We start from the raw sequence: 22,756 nt of genomic DNA, 5'->3' as shown, positions 1-22,756 counted from the left end.
GGCAGCTACACATTTTTGGTAAGCGCATCATTTCCACTACAACCACGATTAAAGCTGCCAACTCCTTGGACCTTCTGTCCTACTACAACAGAGAATTGTGTTACACACTGTGCCCCAATCTGGATTCCTTGCTGGCCAACAAGAAGGAGGAGGCTTTTAAGCTTTTTTGTGAGGGTGAGGCCGGTTCAGACAATGGCATCTCGGTTGCAATGGACATCGCTGGCACTGGTTTCCAATTTATGGGTAACGGTGTGGTGTTAAGCCGAAGGGGTTAGCTGAAGGCTACCAACTTCCGTCCAGAAGGGCAAGCTAAAATCGTCAATATGCCCTTTGACGGTAAGGATCTCTTTGGCAAAATGTTTGGCAGCACTATGCCAGCCATCAAGACGGACACTGACAAGGGGGCGCTGTTGTGCAGGGCGATGGTGTAGACTTGGTGTCTGCTCACTCCAACGAAACGGGGCACAACAAAACTAATCGGTTTCTAATGGAAGTTGAACAGATCGAGGAGGTGACCCTGAAAGAAGAACCCTCATAGAAGACACTGGCGTGTGCAGGGAACTCCCTAGGCCTGGGGACTGTGTGGAAATGTAAAGATTGGCAGTGGCAGGGGAGACAGACGGCCCGGAAAAATGGCCACAGAAGTGGGCGGACCAGCTCCACTGTGGGACCCATGGAGGCCGACTGAGGCAGGTAAGGGAGCAGGGGCCGGGCTGTATCACGCGAAGACCAGGAGGACAGAAGTGTGATGCTCTGAGTTTGAGGTAGAGTGATACCCCCCTCCCACCCCAAAACACCTCTCAGTGCCCAGGGATAAAGGATGGGACAAAATCATTAAACAGCAGTAGGACCCCAGCCTACCAGATAAGACGTATCAGCATCAAGGAACATGCAGGAGGCCGGTGCACTGGAGCATTCAATGTGCACGATCTGTACTCCAGAGTCTTCCCTGTGTGCTGCATGTCGTCATGTTTAAGTACAACCTAGTGGGATGCAGGCCTGGCACGCATGAAGAGAAAATAGCTTCTCCCGAGAAAGAGAGAGCTCAAAGAGCATGAGAGTGGATGAAAATATAATCAAACTCAGTGCAGTAGGGCACGAGGAGCGAGAATTGGAGGAAAGGGAAAGCAACTTGAGGGGGAGCACCTTCCTCCCCTCCCCAGGTGGCTCAGAGAAAAGTTCCAGGGAGTGTCAGAGCTTACGTAGAAGGGAAATCCAGAAGACAACGTCTGGTAATACGCAGGGCTTTTGGGAGAGGGTGGTTTCGAAGCATATTTAGCACCGGAAAATGACCAGGAGAAGCCCAAAAAAGTCGAGCGTCCAACCTAAAATAGATGCTTGCACCACATGTGGACCCAGAACCCCACAGGAAATGGAGACAAGGAAATTAGCATCGCAGAGTTAAGGGGAGATGGGTGCAAACCAATTCACACAGGGCATCCTAAGAGCAATAGAGAACACAAGAACGATGCTGGAGCACAAACTTTACTTGTGGGCTGAATGTTGGACTGCTGAGACAAGATGTGCAAAAAGTGTCAGCAAGAATAGGAGAAATGGAAAGGAGAATCTCTGACATTGAAGATATGACTCCCGTACAGCATTTGCTTAGGAAAATGCACCAGTTGGAAGAAAGAATGGTCGATGCGGACGGAAGAGCGAGAAGACTCAATGTAGGAATCTATTGCATTCCGGAAAAGACTCAAATGCCCTCCATGGAACTGTTTTTTGGAAGGATGGATAAGGGAATGAGTGTGTCCAAAGGGGCTATCCAGTTTCTTTTCTATGGAAAGGGCCCATGGGGTGTCGAGTAGAGAAGCTCCACCAGAAAGCCCCCTAAGACAAGTGATGGTGAAGGTCCAGAACTATCAGAACTTGGATATGGTATTGCAGGCTGCGAGGAAGAAGGGCGCAGTAGAAGTTAATGGGTTGAGTGTTGTTATATACCCAGACTTCACCAAGGCAGTCCAAAAGCCACGACAATCGTTTGACATGGTGCGGAAGAAGCTGAGCGCAAAGGATATCAAATACACCACAATATACCCAACACCACTCCAGGTGATGGGTCCCCAAGGAGTCTGATTTTTTACAAATCCGACCGAGGCATGGAACTGGGCAGAGACTATGGGCCCAGAAAAAAAAGAAGACAACCAGGGGGACCCAGAGGGGAGAAAAAGGATAACATGCTGCCAGTGGACACTCAAGACGACGACAAGGGAAGACCCTCTTGAGGGGAATAAGATGTATCGCACCGGAAGAAAACAAGTGCTAGGACATTGCAGGAGCAAATGGAGATTAACGCGTAATGGAATGGACGCTTTTCAAGGAATGTGAACTGGCGCAGCTGCACCAAGTCAGAGTGGAGCAGGCGATCGCACAGCTCCCCCGTCAGGTTTGACCCTCACCCATGGGTGGAGACGGTTGAGCATTGATTCAACAGGGACGTCTGATGCTTCAAGTTGGGGGTTGGGGGGAATATGCTGGGCGGGGAGTTCAAAGGGGTTGTTGGTTGTTGAAAGTGTTAGCATGGCAGGGCTTACAACAAAGAAGGGGTCCCACCATCCCTACAGCGTTAAAGCAAGGGGTGGGAATGGGAAGCATGCAGTACTGTCTCATGACACATGTGGGCTATGGTTGATAACGACCAATGGAGGGAACTGAAATGCTTCACGTGGTATGTAAATGGCCTAATTGATCAAATAAAAGGGGGGTTGTCTCTAAATACTTAAATAGGCACAAAGTGGACATACTGCTATTACAGGAAGCCCACTTGATGGGCATCTCATGTGGTTTCCTGGGCAGGGCCACTATAAAGTGGTGGAACATGCGAGATACTATAAGGGATCAAGAGGAGTTGCCATCCTGATTAGGAACATTGTTCCCCTGGATGTCAACACAGTTAGGAGGAACCCCAAAGAAGATGCATCCTGATAACAGGAAAGTTATGAGGGGGGAAAGTAGTGATACTGAACATATATGCACCCCCCTCCCCTTTCCTCAATCAGACTTCCAACAAAAGATTCAGTCATTGTTGGTGACCCATGGAGCGGACCTGAAGATGCTGGGTGGAGACTTCAACAATGTAATGAGCATGGAACTTGACAGGACAACACACAGGGGCGGGATACCCCAAACTTCAAGCCGAATAGCATTGGCTACATTTGCTGAAGCGACAGGAATGAGAGATGTTTGTAGGAATTGCATACTGAGGATAAGGGGTTCTCATTCTACTCCAGGGTGCATGTATCTCTCTCCCGCACTATTTTGTTTTTCTCCCTCGCACAGTGGTGGGATGGGTCACGGAGGCAGAATACCTACAAAGGGGCATCTTGGATCACACCCAGCTATTGGTGAAGATAACTGGGAAAGTGTTGAAGGGGCAGGGGGAGTGGAGGCTAAATGCATATTGCTTGGGGAACAAAGATATCGTGAAGGGATTGAAAGAGGGAACTGAGGAGTACTTTACAATAAACAAAGAAAGAGTGATAAGCAAATGCACTCTCTGGGAAGCCTATAAGGCAGTCCTCCGGGGTAGGGCTATGACAGCGATTAGTCAACACTGGAAAAAAATGGCAATTAAAGATGGTGGAACTGGAAAAAGAAATGTAATGAAAAAGAAGAGAAATAGTGACAGAAATAACAATGAGGGCAAAGAAGGAACTACTACAGGTCACAGCACAATATCAAACGGTGGCGCACATTGGGCATCTAAAACCACAGTGTATGAAACGGGTGACAAAGCGGGCAAAATGTTGGACTGGTTAGAAAGAAGAGCGGATGACTCGAGGTGGATCAGAGAGGTTGAGTCGAGTGAGGGATGGAGTCCTGTACGGGGTAGTCAGATAGCTGAGGAATTTGCCCGCTAGTACTAGCCCGCTAGTACCAAGGATTATATGGGGAAATACAGGGAGCAGACAAGTTTATGGGATATTTGGGAAGGGTGAACTTACCATTGGTGGGAGAGTGTACAAGAGAGGAAATGGATAAGGAGTTATCTCTCAAAGAACTGCAGGAGACCATTGGTCAACTGCGGGCAGGGAAGAACCGGGCCCAAACAGGATCCCACTCGAGTGTTGGAAGCGGTTAGGAGAGTACAAACCAAAACCAATGTTAGAAATGTTCATGGAAAGCAGGGATAAAGGAGAGGTAGCGTAAGACATGAGGTTGGCCACCGTTGTGGTTATTCATAATAAAGGGAAACCGAAGGAGCTATGTTCTTCATACCGTGATCTCTCTGAACAGTGACATGAATAACCTGGCCAAAATTCTGGTGAATAAACTAATCCGGGTAATGGGCCATTTGATACATTCGGATCAATGTGCATTTGTCCGCGGCAGGACCACAAGAATGAACATACGTAGGGTACATAACGCACTGGCAAAAGTGGCGACACTACAAGGCCTGCATACCATTATGGCGTTGGATTTGGAGAAGGCCTTTGACTCGATAAGGTGGGAATTTCTGTGGGAAACAATGGGCAAAGGCTGATTTGGGGGAACTACATGACGTGGGTAAAGTTCTTATACGTAAATCCTATGGCCAGAATGAGGGTTAATGGCTCTGCATCACGCAGCTTTCTACTCCAAAGAGGAACTCTAACGGGCTGCCCACCGTCCCCGCTTTTATTTCGCCTCAAGGTCAAATCAACATCACAAGGGATTTGGATGGTCAGGGGGCTTGGAAGATTACATATCTCTGTACATGGGTGACTTGTTAATATATCTTGTGGACCCTCAGAGGATAAGACCTAGAGCTATCAAGATGATACAAGAATTTGGTACATCCATGGTCCTAAAATAAACTGAAATAAATCGGTATTTGTAACGGTGAAGGGTGGGACGAAGCAATCCCAGACAATTGCCCCTTGCAGATTACCACAGACCCATTTACATACCTCAGAATCAAGATACACAAGAAGGAACAAGGATACCTGCAGAATAACCCGGAACCGTAAACCTGTAAAGAGCCTGTAGCTGCCGCCGACCTCCGAATTGCTGTGCAGGAGGCCTCTAGACGGCCTCCCTCTTGTCCCCACAACTGAAGCCCAGAACACCGAATCTGCAACACTGCAACCAGGCTGAATCCAGCTGGACCACTCTTCTGACCTAAGGTACTTTTCTGACTTGTGACTCTTATTGGTTTTAAACTAATATTGCTGGGAAAGGCTTTTATCTACACTTCATTGGGAGAGACAACTTGCGCCTTTCTTTGGTTTTTCGATGTTCTGCTGCAACCATAACATCCCTTTTAACAAAGTTTTTTTCTTTGAATTTCAAAGATTTTTATTAGGGCAATGTAACCAAATCTTTCCTTCAACAACGTTTTCTCACTAAATTTCACAGGTTTTTATTCATGCAACTTAAGCATAATGTCCCTTTTATCTAAGTTGTTCATGGAATTTCAATGGTTTCATGTTGTTTTGCACTGTATGTTGGTTGTATATACGTTATTTATAATTGCATTTTCAACATACATGAGGAACTATAATGCTCCTTTAACAAACCTATTTCTTGCAGAGCATACTGATCTGTCCGTGAGCAGCATATGTTGGGGGGGATGCAAGTCACGGGTGAATTGCCGAGGGCATGGGTCTCAACCATGACACAGGGCTCCTCAAGCCAACCACAATAGCCAATGGGCCTAGCCTGTTGTCTAGTGCAGTACCTGCTACACTGAAGGCAAATCCCTTTTAACACACGCTGCAGAGTGAATACAACCCTCTAGGGAAATAAGCCAGGAGATAGCTTGCCAGGATAACTAGGTTTTAATTGTACAGAATACAAAATATCAGCAAAGGACGCTGCTGCTCGATAATGTTCTGGTTAATCTGAGAACAAGCAGAAACTTAAAAAGCCATGTAGCATCATCACATACGGTAAAAACAAATGCCGCTGATTGGCAAGACCATATAGATTGGCCTGCTCCATAGGGGGTGCCAGGCTGCAATTGGTCAGTTCTTCCACCATGGGTCAGGCTCCACGGGCGTCAGCTGGGCTCGTCCTTGAGGCTGGTAAAGGTCGGAGCACTCAAAAATACATGGTTGCTTATAAAATAGCTTGTTAAGCCTACTTACTATATCACTGTCGCATGCACCTGGGTGACATGGGAGTGGTGCCAAGGGGAAGGGAGGAAGAAATACAGTAATACTGATCCACACATTCAGGGCTTCGTTGATACTGTATCTCCTGCACCCAAGGTCGCCACCCTGGGTTTTAATCTATTATTTATCCCTCCCTGTACCTCGTGTTACAAATTATGTATTTTATGCTGGGGGTGAAACAGTTGCGCAGGCTTACATCTTTTTATGGATGCTTGATTTGTGCTAGGACAGGGGGGTTGCTTGCTTATCATAGAAAGCAGGGGGCGGGGGGGTTGGGTCATGGTGTGCGGTTGGCTCTGGGATGGCTGGGTGGGGGTTAGAGGCTGGCTGGCAGCTTAGTGGTGATGAATAAATGCTGCGCAGAGTGTGGTGTTGTCTCATGCTCTTGCAAGGCACATTCCTCTGAAAGATACTAAATGTTTGCAATAGTGGAGGAACATGGGGGAATTATACTTTCGTGAGAACTGGCGGTGTGCATTCATTCTGCTCTAACACTGTTGGGTCTAGTGTAATTTGATTATGGGGCTTGGCTGGTACAGCGCGGTCATGCAAGCCTGTGTTTTCGCAATAACTACAAAATGGCACTTCTTTCTATGTCTCCCAATGCCATGCATCTGCTGTTCGCACTATATTGCTTTGACACCAATTTTCATAGTGCGGTTTTCTCCCCCTTATACACTACACTACCTCATAAGGGATTCACCTCACCTGAAAGCGCTTAGGGGGGTGGGATATACTCATTTCCATCCCAACATGACCATAAAGGTACCATGGGCCCCAGTCGATGGTCTGTGGCCATACACTCTGGGGCATGGGCTTCAGCCATGTTGCATGCCCAGCTAGCCATCTCATAATAGGCATTGGGCACTGCGGGACGCCAGACCCAGTGCCCATTTTAACCCCACATCCGGTCCCTAGGTAGCCATGGACAGAGGCCGATTGCCCGGGGAATGGTCTTTGTCCATGCCCTGGACAATCTGACCACTGGCCATGCCTGAGACACCACTGTTGTATCACTATTTGTTTTGTACCTACATTTTGGCACTTTTGGAGAAAAAAAACACAGAATGGACTAACACCAAATATGCAAAAGCTCACGCAAGTTTGATGTCCAGTGGTTCAAGCTGTAGCTGCAAGCAACACTTTTTTTTCCCCATTCAAGTGTAGCCAGAATTTTAAAAATGTTGGTACCCCCTACAACGTTGTGCCCCATTGATGAAACCGTACCAAAATTTGCAAGAAATATTCAGTCAGATTCGTAATATTTTTGCAAAGTTTTCTGAGGTTTTATCAAATGGTGCCAAGTTATAAGCCGTCCAAAAACTGCTCTTCTCCGACCCTGTAATGTAAATATTTATACATATGCATGAATGTACTTGATCATTTTTCAAGTTTGTGAGCATCCCAGCAATGTCCCCGTCCATTCAAAAAGGAAGATATCACACAAAGAAGAGCAGTGAGATCAGGAAGATTAAGTTATTTTTCCTTTGCCCTCTACATCCTCTGCTTGTACAAAACAAAGGAGTGAAAAAACCTGTAGACAAAATGTCTGCCTTCATGGATGTAAGTTTTAACAGATTATGAGGGAGACACTTTTGAAGAAGACCGTGGCAACTTCCAGGTGTAGTCCTCTGACCCAATATCATTGTCACCCACATATGACCACTTATTATGACTTTCTAAAAAGGCTGCTGATTTCTTTCAAATAGAAACTCATGAGTCAGAAGAGGATTGTTAGGCAAGATTGTGTACAGTACCCTTTGGGAGACTACAGCAACCTTGACCTCCTGGCAATAGGAACCCAAACTTTGGTATATGTTTGTACTACACAGCTTGGTAGTTTGACTGAGCAGCAGGCTTATCTCAAGAGGGGTCAATGTGAACAGTAGTGTTTTTACACAGAGGTTTACAGTGACCAGTATTAAAATAAACTCTTACACTCCAGGTTTCTTGATTAAACAATTATTAATTTATTTAACAGTCGGTTCAAAAAGCCTTCTTCAGAAGATGCAATATATAAGTAACACACAAATGCACTTCAAAATACACACTCCTAGTTTCTCTAAAATAGGCAAGTACCCATTTGGGATGGCACACAGATGTTTCCTACACCCTGAGGTGAATTCAATAACTAGGGCACTGTGGACATTAATATATCACCTGTACATTTAGAACAATACTGAGTTGGTGTGAAAGAAAAGGGATTAAGAAAAAAGTGAAAGATTAAACATATTCCGAAGCAAGTAAGTACTTTTGAACCCCCAATGCAAAGTAGATTTAACCCTTTCCTGGAGGAAAGGTAAAGCACAAAGTCAGAGGGAAGAAGAGTCTTTCAGGTATCCAGGCCAGCCAATGTTAATTGAGCAAAAGTCTAGGTGAACTGACGCACTTCTTGCAAGTAAGTAAAAGTCTTGTGCAATGTTTTAGAAGTCTTTGTAGAAAAAGTAGAATCAAGGTAGGGCAACAAGCTGGGAGGCTTGTGGGGGGCAAAGCTGCAAGCAACTCTGCAACAGCAACCAAGACAATTCTCAACTGAGAATAAGTAAGGCTGCACAACAAGAGGTAAGTCACCTTAGTTTTACAGTACCTTTGGTTAGAAAAAATGGTTCCAGCTGGCTTCTGTTTCTGTGTAGCTCTGCAGATCCTGTTGTTTCTGGGCCTCAGTCGTGGGGACAAGAGTAAGGATATCTGAGGACGCTTGCACTACAATGGGAAGGTCAGCGGCAGCAACAAGCAAAGTTCAAATCAGCGGCACTTCGCAGTTTCAGCTCCTCACATGTCAAATAGCACCACCGCGGTTCTCGGCTACTACTATTGACTTTCCTCGTATCTGCGGTCCAGCACTCTGCTGAGGTGGCTCAGGCTTGGTCATTCCTGCTTCCTGTGAGTCCGGAGGATCTTCCTGGAGCTGAGCTCGGGTCCGACTTAAAAGTTATGCACTCAATCTGGTGTTCCTCTCTCCCTGACATGTTGGTTCCAACAGCAGCAGCAGTGGAAGTAAAGCCGGCTCTGAGAGGATATCCAGACGAGTTCACTTTCAGGTTGATTGGCCCCACCAACCCAAGGGGAAAAGTCGCCCTTGCAGGGCTTCTCTAGTTGAAGTGAATTTGGAGCTTCAGCACAGCAGCAGGACTTCACCGGGCAAACCAATGATCCAGGAGATGCAGCAGGCGTCTCCTACTAGTTCTTCGGATTCCTTCATCCAGTGGTTGACTCTGCCTTCCAAGCCAAAAAGCCTCGCCTTTTATGCAGGTTTCTCCCATTCATTCCAGCCTAGCTGTCAATCACACAGCAGTGTGGCTGTCCTCCAAGAACAGCCAGCCGGCCAATCACATTTGGGTGCATTCAGGTAACAAAGGGGATTAAGCACAGGGAGTTTCGGCCACCTCCCTCACTTCCTGCCCCTACCAGACACTCTGGAGCCAGAGGCGGGCTTCACCGGTGAATCCCGCCAAAGACAAAATGAACAAAGGGACCAAACCTGGTTTGGCGTGCATAGTGAATCTCAAGAAGGACCTTTCTAATAAGAAATGGCGAAAAAAGAAGACCGAGCCATTTTGACAAAATGGGCACACATGGGTGCCTTACTGCAGCTGCGAACGCAGCCTGCTGTAAAAACGCACAATCTTAAAAATTAAACCACTGCCACCAGACATTAATTGTAGAAAGGGTAACATAAAAATGTTACATGAGAAACTAGACAAAGGGATTACTATGTAACCCCTCCAGCACCCTATTGTAAGATAGTGTGTGCTGGGTCTAGAAAGTTAAAAATGTAAGTTAATTTCACTTCACTGCTCCTGTAAACAGTAGTTTAGCCAAGAGAAGGTTTTTAAACATTTGGGAAATCTGAAAGACTTCCCTGTGCCACTGCACTGAAAGTGCTGTGTGCCACAATGTAAAAAGATGATGCCTATGGAGTTTGTCAGACTCCTAAAACCAAAAGAAACGCAGAGGTCACATCACAGAAAAATACATGAGAGAGTGGGAAAAAGGTCTCGCTCTCTCCAGGTTAAAGTTCTTGAGTCCAGCAAAAGTGCTTGGAGTCTCTGTGGTAGAAGGGAATTAGTACATTTCTGAGAATTCTCCCTAACAAGGATATAGACTTTGTTGATGATATCCTCAATGAGAAGAAATGAACTATGTTGCATCAGTCAAAAGAAGGTTAACACCATCCCTTTCCAATTCATCGCAATTCATCCCTAACAAAGGCGTTAATCCCCACATTGCGAAGCGCTTTAAACTGAGCCAACATATCCTATGTACATCAGAAGCCATCTAAAACCACAACCCGTAAAAGGGCTTTAGCAATGCCAGAGGCATCTCCTGCTAAAGAAAACAAAAAGATTTACGCTCTCGGGGAAAAAGGTAGCCACATCAGTGCCTTACCGAATGTGTATTGCTAATAATAGTCCTTATGGCCAGCTTCCACGGGGCACAGTGGGATCAGATAGTGGATCTTGCTCATGATGTACAGGAGACCCAAAGGTCCTAGATGCTGAAAGCTTTAGCAGAACGCAAGCAGATAGCTAATTCTGTCATTAAAAACACTTTAGATGCTGCAGAAACAGCTGGAATAATAGTTGGCAAAGGCACTCTCATTAAAAGGCATGCATGGTTAAGAGGCTCTGGATTTAGACCAGAGACTCAAGCCTCCCTGTTAAACATTCCCATTGAAGACCATGGGCCTCATTACGACCCAGGCGGTAACCATGGCGCTAGTAGCGCCATGGATGCCACCGGTATTTTACCGATTCCGCCATGGTGAATGGCGGTATTGCCGCCCCATTCCAAGCTTGGCGGGGTGGTAATTCCCCATTCACCATTGGCCCTTCCCCATTCCCATTTTTGCCCCCATAGGGCTCAATGGAAATGGGGAAGGCTGTAGTTACTGTACCGCAAATTGCGGTACCGTAATCACCTCCAAGGTCCCTTTGCGGGTCCCTTCCTTAACGGCTGGTAAAACCAGCCGTTAAGGTAGGGACCCGCAAAGGGACCTCGTAATTCGGCGGTAAGGGGTTAACGGCGCCGTTAACCCCTTAACGCCTGGGTCGTAATGAGGCCCCATGCCTTGTTTGGCAAGGTGGTAGACAATGCTCTAGAACCTGCAAAGAAAGATCATGAGACTCTTAAAACTTTGGGGCAAATTACCATTGGACCATGTCAGCAAAGGGCATCACTATAATCACGTTGGGTTTTGTAGACGAAGCTTCCCCAGATCCTCTTCACAGTTGGGCTACATTTCTGGTACAGGCACCATCACATTGTTTACCAATCGGGGACAGCAGACTTCAACTCAATCGTACTTTCCAAGGAAATTTAGAAGAGTAGGGTTAGAGGCCTAACCTCCATAGTTTCGGCCACAGCTTCCAAACAATGACTCTCAAATCCAGTTCCCCTCCCATGTCACCCCAGTAAGGGGTTGCGTAACATTATTCGCCCACGCATGTGAGGGGATCACACCAGAAAAGTGGGTGTTGTCAACTGTCAGAAATTGAATTGGTATTTTGTGGAATGTATGCAAAAACCATGTGATCTACCTCAGACACAAAAGGATGCTGTTAGACCATCTGCAGATTCTACAAGCAGAAACAAAAACCATTTTACAAAAAGGAGCCATATAACTGGTTCCGCTTTTACAGGTAAACAAGGGTATTTGTGTACTTGTGTACTCCTTGATCCAAAGAAAGACAAAACAGACTGGTGCTCAATCTAAGGCCGGCAAATACATGTGCCAAACCCCAAAAGGTCAGAATGACAACGTTACAAGAAGTCATTCCTCTGCTCAAAAAGGGAGACTTCATGGCAATGCTGGATATGAAAGATGCATACTTTCATATTTCAATACTGCCAGCACATCCAAAGTACTTAAGGTATCCACCCCTCAAATACTCACAAAGGTACTGGCAATGCACCTAAGCAGAGACATCATTCCAGTGTACCCTGGCTAGTAACAGGAGAGACACCAGAGCTGTGTTGCAAACATACCCAGAAGACTTATCAATCTTCTGCAGCAGCTGGGATTTTCCATCAACGAAAAGGAATTCAGTTTAGTCCACAGTCAGCAAAAACAGTTTTTGGGAGCAGTAATGCACACAAGGGAAAACCTACAGAAAAAAATCTGTAGTTACTTTGCCGGTCGACAACAGAAAGGTAATGCTGCTGTTCGGCATGATGACGTACTGCATCTTCATTGTGGCGCATGCCACGCTAAACGTGCGTCCAATGCAAGAGTGGTTAGCGAAACAGTGGTCTCAGGCAGAAGGGAATTGGGATGTTCACAAACTGTAGTGTTGAGCGCTAAAATGATGGACAAAAGAAAACCTGTTTAGAAGCAACTATTTGTCAACCATCTCACAATCACAACAGATGCATCCCTATCAGGGTGTGTAGCCCGTTGCCTACAGAGTGCAGCGGAGGGAACATGGTCTCGTCCCTTTTCAAATCAGCACATAAATGTTCTGGAACCAATAGCAGTTTACAAAGCACTTCAAGTGTTGCAACACAACTTGAAGAAGAAGAATGTGCTAATTACAACAGACTGTACAACGGCCATGTTTTACATCAACCAACAACATGGGACTCAAACGATTTGGGAATGGTGTCTTCAAAGGGGAATATACCTCCAGACACAACATGTTCCAGGAGAACACAATTGCCTAGCAGAAACACTAGGCAGAAATCAACCTCTAGGACATGAATGGGAAATATGTTGGGACATTCTAAAAGACATTTCTACTCGATGGGGACAACCAGAGGTCAATCTTTGGTACAATAAAAAATGCAAAATGCCAAGGTTGCAACATCCAGGTTCCCACACAAGGGGTTCCTGGGGAACGTACTGTGGATCAGCTGGTCAGGGATCTTGGCTTACGCTTTTCCACTGTGACCCCCCCCCCGACCTCCTCCACCCCCCCAACTCTTGAACCGTTTAATCTGTAAGATGCACCAGAAGTACTTAACAATTATCCTAATAGCCCCAATGTCGGAGCTCCAAACATAGTACTCCTGAAACTGTTCATTTGTCCACCAATAAAGCTGACAGCCTGTAACAACATGTTGTCAAAGAGTCGAGGACAAATTCTACACCCTCAACCTCATACAACTGACTTAGCAGCTTGGATCCTGAGGTCATAGAATTTGGAAACGCCTTAATTTATCTGACGGATGTATGGAAATATAAGGGTAAGCCTGTAAACCTAACACTAGACACTGTTACTTTAATGTTATGTTATGTTAAAGGAAAGCATCCATTAGAGACCCCACTTACAAGGTTGCTTTTCATGCTGACTGTTCTGACAGCCGACTCCACAGCACACTTTCAGGGTGATGGAATCCCCTCTGCACTTATAGAATTATGGGCTACTAAGAGCAGCACACCAGAAAAAGGTTGCAGTTGCAGGGGGATTTCGGAAAGATCCTAATGCAAGACTACTTCAGGGTGGGTGCCTTTGTTGGGATCCTGTATGGCAGCACGAATACCTGGGCACACATGACAAGATTCTCCCACACATAGCAGTCGCAACATACACAGTGCTTTGGGAGGGAAAGCTGCCGGATACAACTGGCGTCGGGAGGCAGGCAAGATGCAAAGTGCAGCCTTGTGGTCGCATATAAAAGCATGTATCCCCATTGACTAATCGCAAGCCCCTAACCACGTATGCAGCAATTGGGAGAAGCGAGCTGCCGAGAAGAACCATGGCAGGAAGAACAGTGGCGAGCGGTAGGGGTAGGACTTTCTCCTGAAGTGAAAATGGCTGCTTGGCCTTTTCTAACACCAGAGACCACCAGCGCATGCGAAGAAACGGACAATGGAATAATTACACTAATTAGAGGGCCCAGTTCAAGAGAGGAGACGTAGATTCATGTGGAAGCAGAGCATCGAGCCTATGAAGGGCTGAGTTGGAGCATGTCTGAGCAGTAGACGCTCCTGCGCCAGCATCCTGGAGGAAAGGAGTGTGGCTTACAGCCGAGAAACCAGAGACTGGTGCACAGAGGCTGAATGGACCAGAAACCAGTCATTGGAGACCTGTGCAACCATGGAATTGTGGCCCAGAGGAATGAGAATGCTGGGCACTCTATCCTTCAGAGGTTTTCTGACAGTGCAGCAGCATGCATAAAGTCCTTTCTGGACAACAGATTGATATGGGTCTGTAGCAACAGTGCAGAAGCAACTCCAGCTTATTTGCAATATGGAGTTCCACAAAATGCGTGCCTCTCGTTGTCTTCCTCTTTCTCAGAAACGATTGAGATGGGGGAATATGCTTGACCAGTTATGCAGATGATACTCAATGCATTATTCCCCTATCAGGAATCTATGAAGAGGATGCAAGTACCATTAACAAAGTGTATGGGATGATCCAAGCCTGGAGGGTTAAAAGCGGCTTATCCTTAAATGATTTGATTTTGAAAAATGTCTTGTGCGCACCAGACTAATTAAACTATATTGGGGCGCAGATCACAACTAAAAGTTGGAGCATGAAAAGAAACAGATATTTGACTATAATCAAGATTGAATTGATCTAACGAAGGTTTTCAACTTTTTCCTGACCAGGTCCAGAGTCCCATATGTTCTGATCTCCAGTGGGAGTTGGTTCCAAATTCTTTGCCCAAACACTGCAAATCTTCTATCTCCCCTGGAGACACAGTTCGACCGTGGAACACAAATCAAAGGTTTATCTACAGAACAGAGCTTTCTAGTTGGGCGGTACTGGCTGATCTTCTCTGCAAGATAATCCGGGGCAAGCCCCTTCAGGCACTTCTAGACCAAACAGGCTACCTTGAATTTAATTCTATCCTCCACCATGATGAAAAATCAGAGCTGATGGCGGGTACAGAAAACGAAGAACAGAAGCTTAGTCCAGAGTATCTGCACTTGCAAGATCGCCACAAAACAGAGTTAAAACTTTAGGGATATACCTGGATCAAAATCTAAATGCATGCTCGGGTGAATAGCCTGGTCTCTGCGTCAGTGTACTATGTTAAGCTACTTTCACAGATACGACTGTATATTGCGAAAATGCGGAAAAAAAAGTTGAGACAGTAGCCAGAGCTATTATCTGTACAAAATTCGATTATTGCAGTAGTCCTCTGATTAGTTTATGCAAAGGAGACTACAAGTAATTCAAAACTGTGCAGTGAGGGCAATGGGTCTGAAAAGAAGATATCATATAACAAAAGCAAGAAAAAAACGACACTGTCTCCTTATTGATGCCAGAATGGGGTATCGCCTATTGGTAATAACAAACAAATGCCTGGTAGGGATTATCCCACAATACCCAGCAGAAGCGCGAATGACGAGAGCACTTAGATCCAATGACACCAATTTGCTGGTATTGATGCCAATATCAAAGCTTACCCAGGTCAGCAAAGGCACCTTCTTTGCAGCAGTGCCTAGAACGTGAAACGCCATTCCACCAGATCTGAGAGAAACCCTACACAATTGGGAATCTTTCCATTTAGCTTAACCTGTCAATGTTTAAATCTAGAGAGGAATAACTTGTATTCCTGTATGTACATGTATATAATCCCTTTGTTGCTATACATGTTAGTCGCAACCGCCACCTATTTACTTATACATCCAGATTAGGGCCTCCTTATGCGGCGGCAGTGCAGGAAAAAATGGTGGCAATGGGGTGGTAATTCTATTACCAGCAAATTACTGCTGCATTAGCACACCGCTGAACTGTGAGTTTGGTGCTGTGGTGGTAGATTTACTCCAACCAAAAGTTGGAGGGAAAACATCCTTGTTACTGTCAAAAATCAGTGGAATTACCGTCTGTGGTAATTCGACCGAAATCCCCATAGTTCTATGGACTCATAAAATGGGTCTTAACACGCCTACCACCACTTTCTGCGGTAAATCGTCGGGACCAAGTTTCAGTAACCGTAGTTCCATTTGGCGTATTTGGGCGTATTTCCTCCTGGAATACTGCCAAACTCATAATGAGGGCCTAAGTGTCATTTGTGGTATCATGTGTTCCGTTGGTCTGTCACATTGCTCAGAGGATATTGCGAGGATACAGCCTTTGTGAAACATGGAAATGTAACAACAATGTTAGAGCTAGGCATGTATTTGGCGGTAGAGACAGTTTGCACCCCTGCTGTACAATGGACAGAAGGGTCAGGAATAGCTCTTCTGTGCATTGTATGTTCCACTGCGCCTTTTTCAAACTGGTGCAGAGTAGAATATTACATCTTGTTTATGAATCGGTATGCACTTTTTCATGAGTGGAAATGCATCCCGGAATGGCCAACTGTGCAATGTACTTCCAAAGCAAAGTGGTTGGGAATGTGCACATTAGAGTTGCCCACATGCACCCACTTTGGGAATCATCCTCGATCATTTTTATCTATAAATGAAGGGGCTGTGATAGGGAATTCCTTCATTTGTGGGCAGTAATGCTTTCTGAATCTGTATAAAAATACAGGATGACCTGCAACACACACATATTTATTTACATTAGGTTATTAGAAATAATTTTCACCTTTTGAAACTTAATGTCAAATTCATGTAGTCTCAAGTACGCTTCTGAAGCAGTTTCCAGATGCTCGGACAACAATGTTTTTCAAATCTAAAGATAAGGTTGTTTAGTACAGCCTAAGTGCTGTTTTGTTTTTGTTTGTAGAATGAAACGAAGCCTGTACAGATGATGTTTAGGAAGGGGAAATATCCCATGACCCATATCTCGGAACAGGAGATGCAAGTCATTGAGCTGCCGTATGACGATCAAGAGCTGAGCATGATCATTCTGCTTCCCAAGGACATCAATGATGACTCCACAGGCCTGGAAAAGGTAAGACACGGGCGATATGTGGTGGGGTATGTGGAGGAAAGTACACGCAGATCAGGTGTCGCTTGTCAACTTGACCTGAATACATTCATGTGTATGTTTGAGCTCTTTGTTAAGCTTGTAATGGGAGAATGTTACTCATAATGCTACAGTCTTGCTAATGTCTAAAGGGATACATCTTTAATTTACCAGCATTTACTTCACCAGCACTTTTTGTGCAATCACTTTGCCAGAAATCTACTTTGTCATTGCACGGGGGTGACCCCCTGCACCCTCCTTCTTTTCTACCCCATAATCTTCCCCCTGCCCTGTAACCTCTTGACCCCAAACCTAACCTTACACTATCCCGAACCACATCCCCAAACATAACCTTACACTAAGGCAGCAAGTATTTGCACTTGCAATGTCGTTTTTTTGTGCGTCATTTTAAGGGGAGTAGAATTGGCTTCCTATGTACTATCAAATCCAGTTAAAGATTGTGGCTTTAGTCTGGAAAATAATCATTAGAGCAGCTGAGGATTGCATCCCTGGCTGTCCACTGCATTCCAGCAAAGACCCTCAGTATAAATCCCATTTTTCAAAATTAACTTGCATGCATGTCCTTAAAATATGAAAGGGTCCCATTTGTGTAACAGTCTGCCATGAGAAATTCTTTAGATGTTAATTCGCCTCCCCAACAAGTTCAAATCCTACTTGAGGATGGTTCATTTCAAGTAGAAATATATTCTCAATACTTTATTTGCTGTTCCTTGACACCTCGCATGACAGAAAACTAGATTGAACGGTTAGACTGGGGCATATTAAATTGGTACTGTATTTGTTTACGTGATTATCTATCTTTGTTTGCTATATTTTGTATATCAACACCTCTCAGCTAGGCATGATAGATGGCGGCACTACACTTCATTAACCAATTAATACACGTCTGATCCTCGGACTACCAGGTAGTATGGCTGTGTAGTAGTATTGCAAAATATACAGTGGGTATGGCCGAAGGCCATGTCAAGTGGCGCAGAAAAAAAATTATGGTATAACAAAACCCTTGCAATTCACTGAAAAAGACTTTAGCTAAAGTTTAGCTAAGCTGCCCAAATTTATCGCAACAAAGCTCCTAAAATTCAGCGCATTTGGGAAGTCATGACCGGCTTAACTTGGCTCTTTCCTGTTGAAAAGCCCATGAACACACACATATATTATAAGAGAAGGGATTCACAATGGCATACAAAATGGCATTATGGGGGACATCAACGGATTGCAGAGTTAAGCCAGTTATGACTTCCCAAACGCACTGAATTTTAGGGGGGGAGGGGGTGTGCGTGTGCGTGTCCGCCCGCCCACCGGCCATAGTCATTCATTCCAGCTCAGGCCCCTAACTGACACATTCAGAACGCTCACAACACTAACTCATTCTCCTGAGCTGTCAGTCATTTTCACACATCAATATTCCACCCAAATATATGGAGGACCAGCAGGACAAGACCACATTACAGAGCAGCTTGCTATACTGTAGCTAAGCTTGCCAGTCTTTCTGGTGGGCAAAAGCTCTTGGAATGTGGTTTGCTGGTGCTTAGCAGTCTCCCCTCCCCAGCCTAAGGCAGAAAGTGGGTACCCCTCAAGCAGAAGCTGTCGGGCACTCTATTGAAATGCAAAAGGGCCCTCACCCTAAAGTCCCAGTTGCTAGGCTACTGGACTTAAGAAACAAAAATACCATTTTAAATGTGACCATGGCAAATGTAGGAATGGCCAACATGGCTCCTATGCAAGCCAAACAGAGAAACGTAAGGCTGCACCTGTCCATACCCATTATAAGAATCTGGGCAATGAGAATTGCCCTGACAGTAAAAGGGGACCCAAAGGGACCTATGGCTTGGGAGTGAAAATGTCTCGGAATGCCAAAACACATACACATGCCCAGGAGCGCACAGACACAAAGAATGTCACTCCAATGTTCAAACCGTTTCAGTGGGACTCAGAAGAGCCTAATAACAGAGTAACAGGCTAAAAGATTAGTCCAAGAAAGCAAAATTATTTAGGGGCTCCCTAAGAATTGTGGTGCGGTTGTACTGTATGGCTCTAACTAGTGTAGTTCAGATCTCGTATGAAACTATAAATGGTCAATGATATACTAAAGTCTGAGTCTTCAAGATTGAATAATAGAATCACCTGTTCTTTTTCACTATTTATGTAGTATTTTCTTTTCAGAAATCTTACTGCATGCCATTAAAACATTAATGGTTCAAGAAGATAGTGTTTTAAATAAATCCTTTATATAGAATTCTGTAAGAATCACTCTGTCTCTGGGGACAGGGCATGCTCCCAACCCCATACACGCAGACATCCTTGCTCTGAGCCACTGCTTCCCCTCCCAGCACCTCCTCTTCTAAAATGCTGACAGGCTCCCAGTTTTGGGGAGAAGAAACGTATTGCAGCCATTTTATCCTCTTGTCCAACTCTGGAGGCTGTATATGGTTCATGGTTAGAAACATTATAGTGTTGAGGTGAGATTTGTAAAAAAAAATAAATGAACACCAAACTAAGTGTGCATTGTGTACTTGGTGATTCATGCCCTCAACCCTTTTATCACAAATGTTTTTGTCAGATAAAAAGATCCATGATAATTGTTATGTTGACAAAATGCTCTTTGATTTTATGCAAAGCAGCCAGGAATCATCGTTGGTACTATTTGGCCAGTTTCACGTTCTCATAGGAGTATTTTGAAAGGGTACAATAGGTAAGTGTCAGACTGTCCATCTTGGAATATCAAACCCCTATTAAAAATAATGTATACTAGTTTTTCCTGGCGTAACATACTGTTAGAATAGATTGTTGAACTCTGCTCAAGTAAACAGAGGCTCAGGAGGCCACCCTTGTTTAGTGAAACAGGGAATACTTAGCCAGGACAATTCAAGGTAGCTTGGAGAGCAGTCAAGGCTAAGTCTCAGGAGTAATGGGGGTGATCTGAGGTATTGGATGAGCACGCACAGTAGGATGACAAGACTTACCCTTAGACAGTAGTATATCAACTTATTAGACCCAGAACAAACACATGTGAATAATGAAGAACACAGTAATACTACTACTTAAACACACACTAGGTAAAATATAAATACAGTCACTTTTCGGTCAATGTGGTAAAGTGCACATTCCCGCCAAAACCTGTAAGGATGGAAGGCTAACAAACTTTATCACAATGGCCAACTCCAGAAATGGATATTCCTAACGTAAGAAGTCCTGCCCTACGAAGATTGGAGCCTTGTGCTCAATGTTATTTTCATGTGTAAAAGCGCTTGTCGATGCGTAAAGCTCACCAGGACAAACTTCAATGGGGAGGAAAAATTAGAAGAGGACACTGGAATTGAGTTTCTTTGATCTTTTGATCCTTGTCACAGACGTAATACAGCCACAAGTTGTTTGACCCAAGCAGTAACTGTCTGGATAGTGGATATAGCATATCAAAACAAATAACATTTTTAAGTGTTCAGGGGGCACCATTTTCCCTTCTCTTCTCTCCTTCAGCAGAAGGCTCTCACTGGTCATAGCCTTCTTCACTCTCCTCACTGGACTTCTGCAGGCCACTAGGGTTGTCTCATTCATGCTCTGTCACTCACACTCTTTTAATCTAACAGATACATTTTACACATTGTGCATCAAGTAGTGGTGTGTAGAGGGGCTAGGTGTAGCAGCTTTGGAGGCTGTGTTAGGACAGTTTTTCTAAAGTTCACCCAAAAGGACTTTATAAAACTATACCTTGGGCAATACAGAAACTCCAACAGGCCTGTAGCACTAAGTAAAGAGGTAGCTATTGCAGAGCAGTCAGGCTTATCGTAGGAGGAGAGAGCTGTAGGAAGGTACAAAGAACTTGTAGCATACATATGGTCCAACAAAACACATATACACTGATATATTGTAACCATAATGGTTTGTTTTATATGTACACAGGCAAAGAGAATTGTTTGGAAAGGTAAGTACTATTATAAGTCATAAACACAATATAAAAACCAACACAATACTAATGCTAAGTAAACCAAAGTATACAACACATTTAAAATAGCAGTATGCAATTCAAGGTGAGTAAAACCACATTTTTGTACTTTTTTTTTTGTTTTTTTTTGTTTTTAAGAGTGGCTGTAGGCAATTCAAGGTAAGCAGACCCTATTGGTAGTAAACTGTTACTTATTCTGTTTCAAGCAATAATACAGTTCTACTAACAATGTTTCTTTCTAGAATAGTGGAACACAATTCAAAGGTTCAGTTGGTAGAAGTGTTTAGGGACTTCGAATAAGGCTCCCTAGATGCATTCCAGCATTGGACCTGGGCAAACGGTATGAGCGAACTCCCAATTACACAAAACACCACCCTAGCCACAAAGGAGCGGCACAAAGACTTTAGGTAAGTATTACCTCAAGCCACACCGTACCTCAGCAGTGAAGAAGTGCTTGCAGATGGACGTCTTCATGATGCAGCAGCACAGGACCCGGTTTATGGATTCTTGGTCATGATGACGAAAGAATGGGAAATTGCAGCAGATGATTCTTCGGTGCTTCTTGTGGCTCTGTGAATTTGGCGCCCTTTTGAAAGTACCAGATGAAGAACGGTTGTCGTCTGATCGACTCGGTCTAGCACTCTGGTGAGGGCACTTCAAGGAGTGGAATCTTGCTTCTGGATAGAAAAGGGATACCGTGGATCCACTCAGTACTCCACATAAGGTGGGGTGTGCTGATCCACAATATAAAGCGTAGAGAGGATACAAATATCTCTCTCTGCCCTTTAGAATGTGTTCTGCGAGGTAAGTAAGCGCTGTAACAGAAATGTTACAGAACCAGCGAGAAAAGGGATACCATGTATCCCCAGCTCTCCACATAGGGTGGGGTGTGCTGATCTCACAATGGAAATTGTAGGAAGGATACAAATGATCCATATACCCTTGGGAACATTAGTTCTCACAAGGAACCCAAGAGAAAATAAAAAGGGAAGCCAAAGGGGCCCCCCAGTGTTGGGTAAGAATTGATTTGGTAACCCTGTGTGAGACCACACAACACTTATCTGCTTGGTATGAGCTAACCCACCTGTACTAGACAAGTTGGTAGTTTGACGGAGCTACCAGGCCTATCTCAAGAGGGGTAAATGTGAGCTGTAGCAATCAAATTCACAAATACAAGTATCCAAGTAACACTTATACTCAAGGTTTCAGTTATACATATTTATTTAACATCAATTTTTAAATAGCGTTCTTAAAAAAGGGCAAGATATGTAACAATCAAATATAATTTCAAACACTTTTCCAGAATCTTCACAAGTTAGTGGATGCTTTTTACACCCGGCGATAACTTCATTCACAAGGACAGTAATGGCATTTATATATCACTAGTTATACTTTTCAGATTCTGAGGTTGCATAAAGGAAAGGTTAAAAGAAGGAAAAAGGTTAAACCGGTTCTCAGGGCATGTGAGTATACTTAAATCTTCCAAGGAAGTCTAGACAAGCCTTTCCCAGCAATAACAGTTTAGGACAAGTTACCACCTACGAGGGACAGACATATCAGTCAATGGACTAGAAGGGTCTGCAGGGAGCCAGGACAGCCAAAGTCAATTGGAGCACAATCTATGGAGCAGAGACGCTTCTTAGATGCATGTCTTGCACAAAGTTCGAGTTTTGTAGAAATCACTTGTAGGATCACAAGCTGTTAAGCCTGTGAAAAGCATAGTTGGAATCAATTCTAAGGTAAGCCAATGCAAGTCTCAACTGAGAAAAACACAGCTTAAAAAGACACTGAGGTAAGTACCCCAATTCTAAACAGTACCTCTGGTTTGAAGAAGAGTGGTCCAGCTGGATTCTGTCCTGGTGCAGCACTGCAGCACCTGGGAT

The 22,756-nt window shown here is 44.6% G+C and overlaps 1 protein-coding gene across 3 annotated transcripts in view; it reads left to right on the top strand.

The window, feature by feature from the left end:
* The window catches only part of LOC138481401 (serpin B6-like), a 178,743-nt gene that overhangs the window by 129,414 nt on the left and 26,573 nt on the right, over nucleotides 1–22,756 (top strand). For all 3 annotated transcript variants that reach the window (XM_069613536.1, XM_069613534.1, XM_069613535.1), the window contains exon 6: nucleotides 16,727–16,894. In XM_069613536.1, coding sequence (XP_069469637.1) covers nucleotides 16,727–16,894 — 168 coding nt within the window. The remainder of the gene's footprint in view (nucleotides 1–16,726; nucleotides 16,895–22,756) is intronic.

Source organism: Ambystoma mexicanum, chromosome 5p (assembly GCF_040938575.1).
Source record: "Ambystoma mexicanum isolate Mex_15411 chromosome 5p, UKY_AmexF1_1, whole genome shotgun sequence".
NCBI classification, from domain to species: Eukaryota; Metazoa; Chordata; class Amphibia; order Caudata; family Ambystomatidae; genus Ambystoma; species Ambystoma mexicanum.
This window is presented reverse-complemented; position numbering and strand designations above follow the sequence as displayed.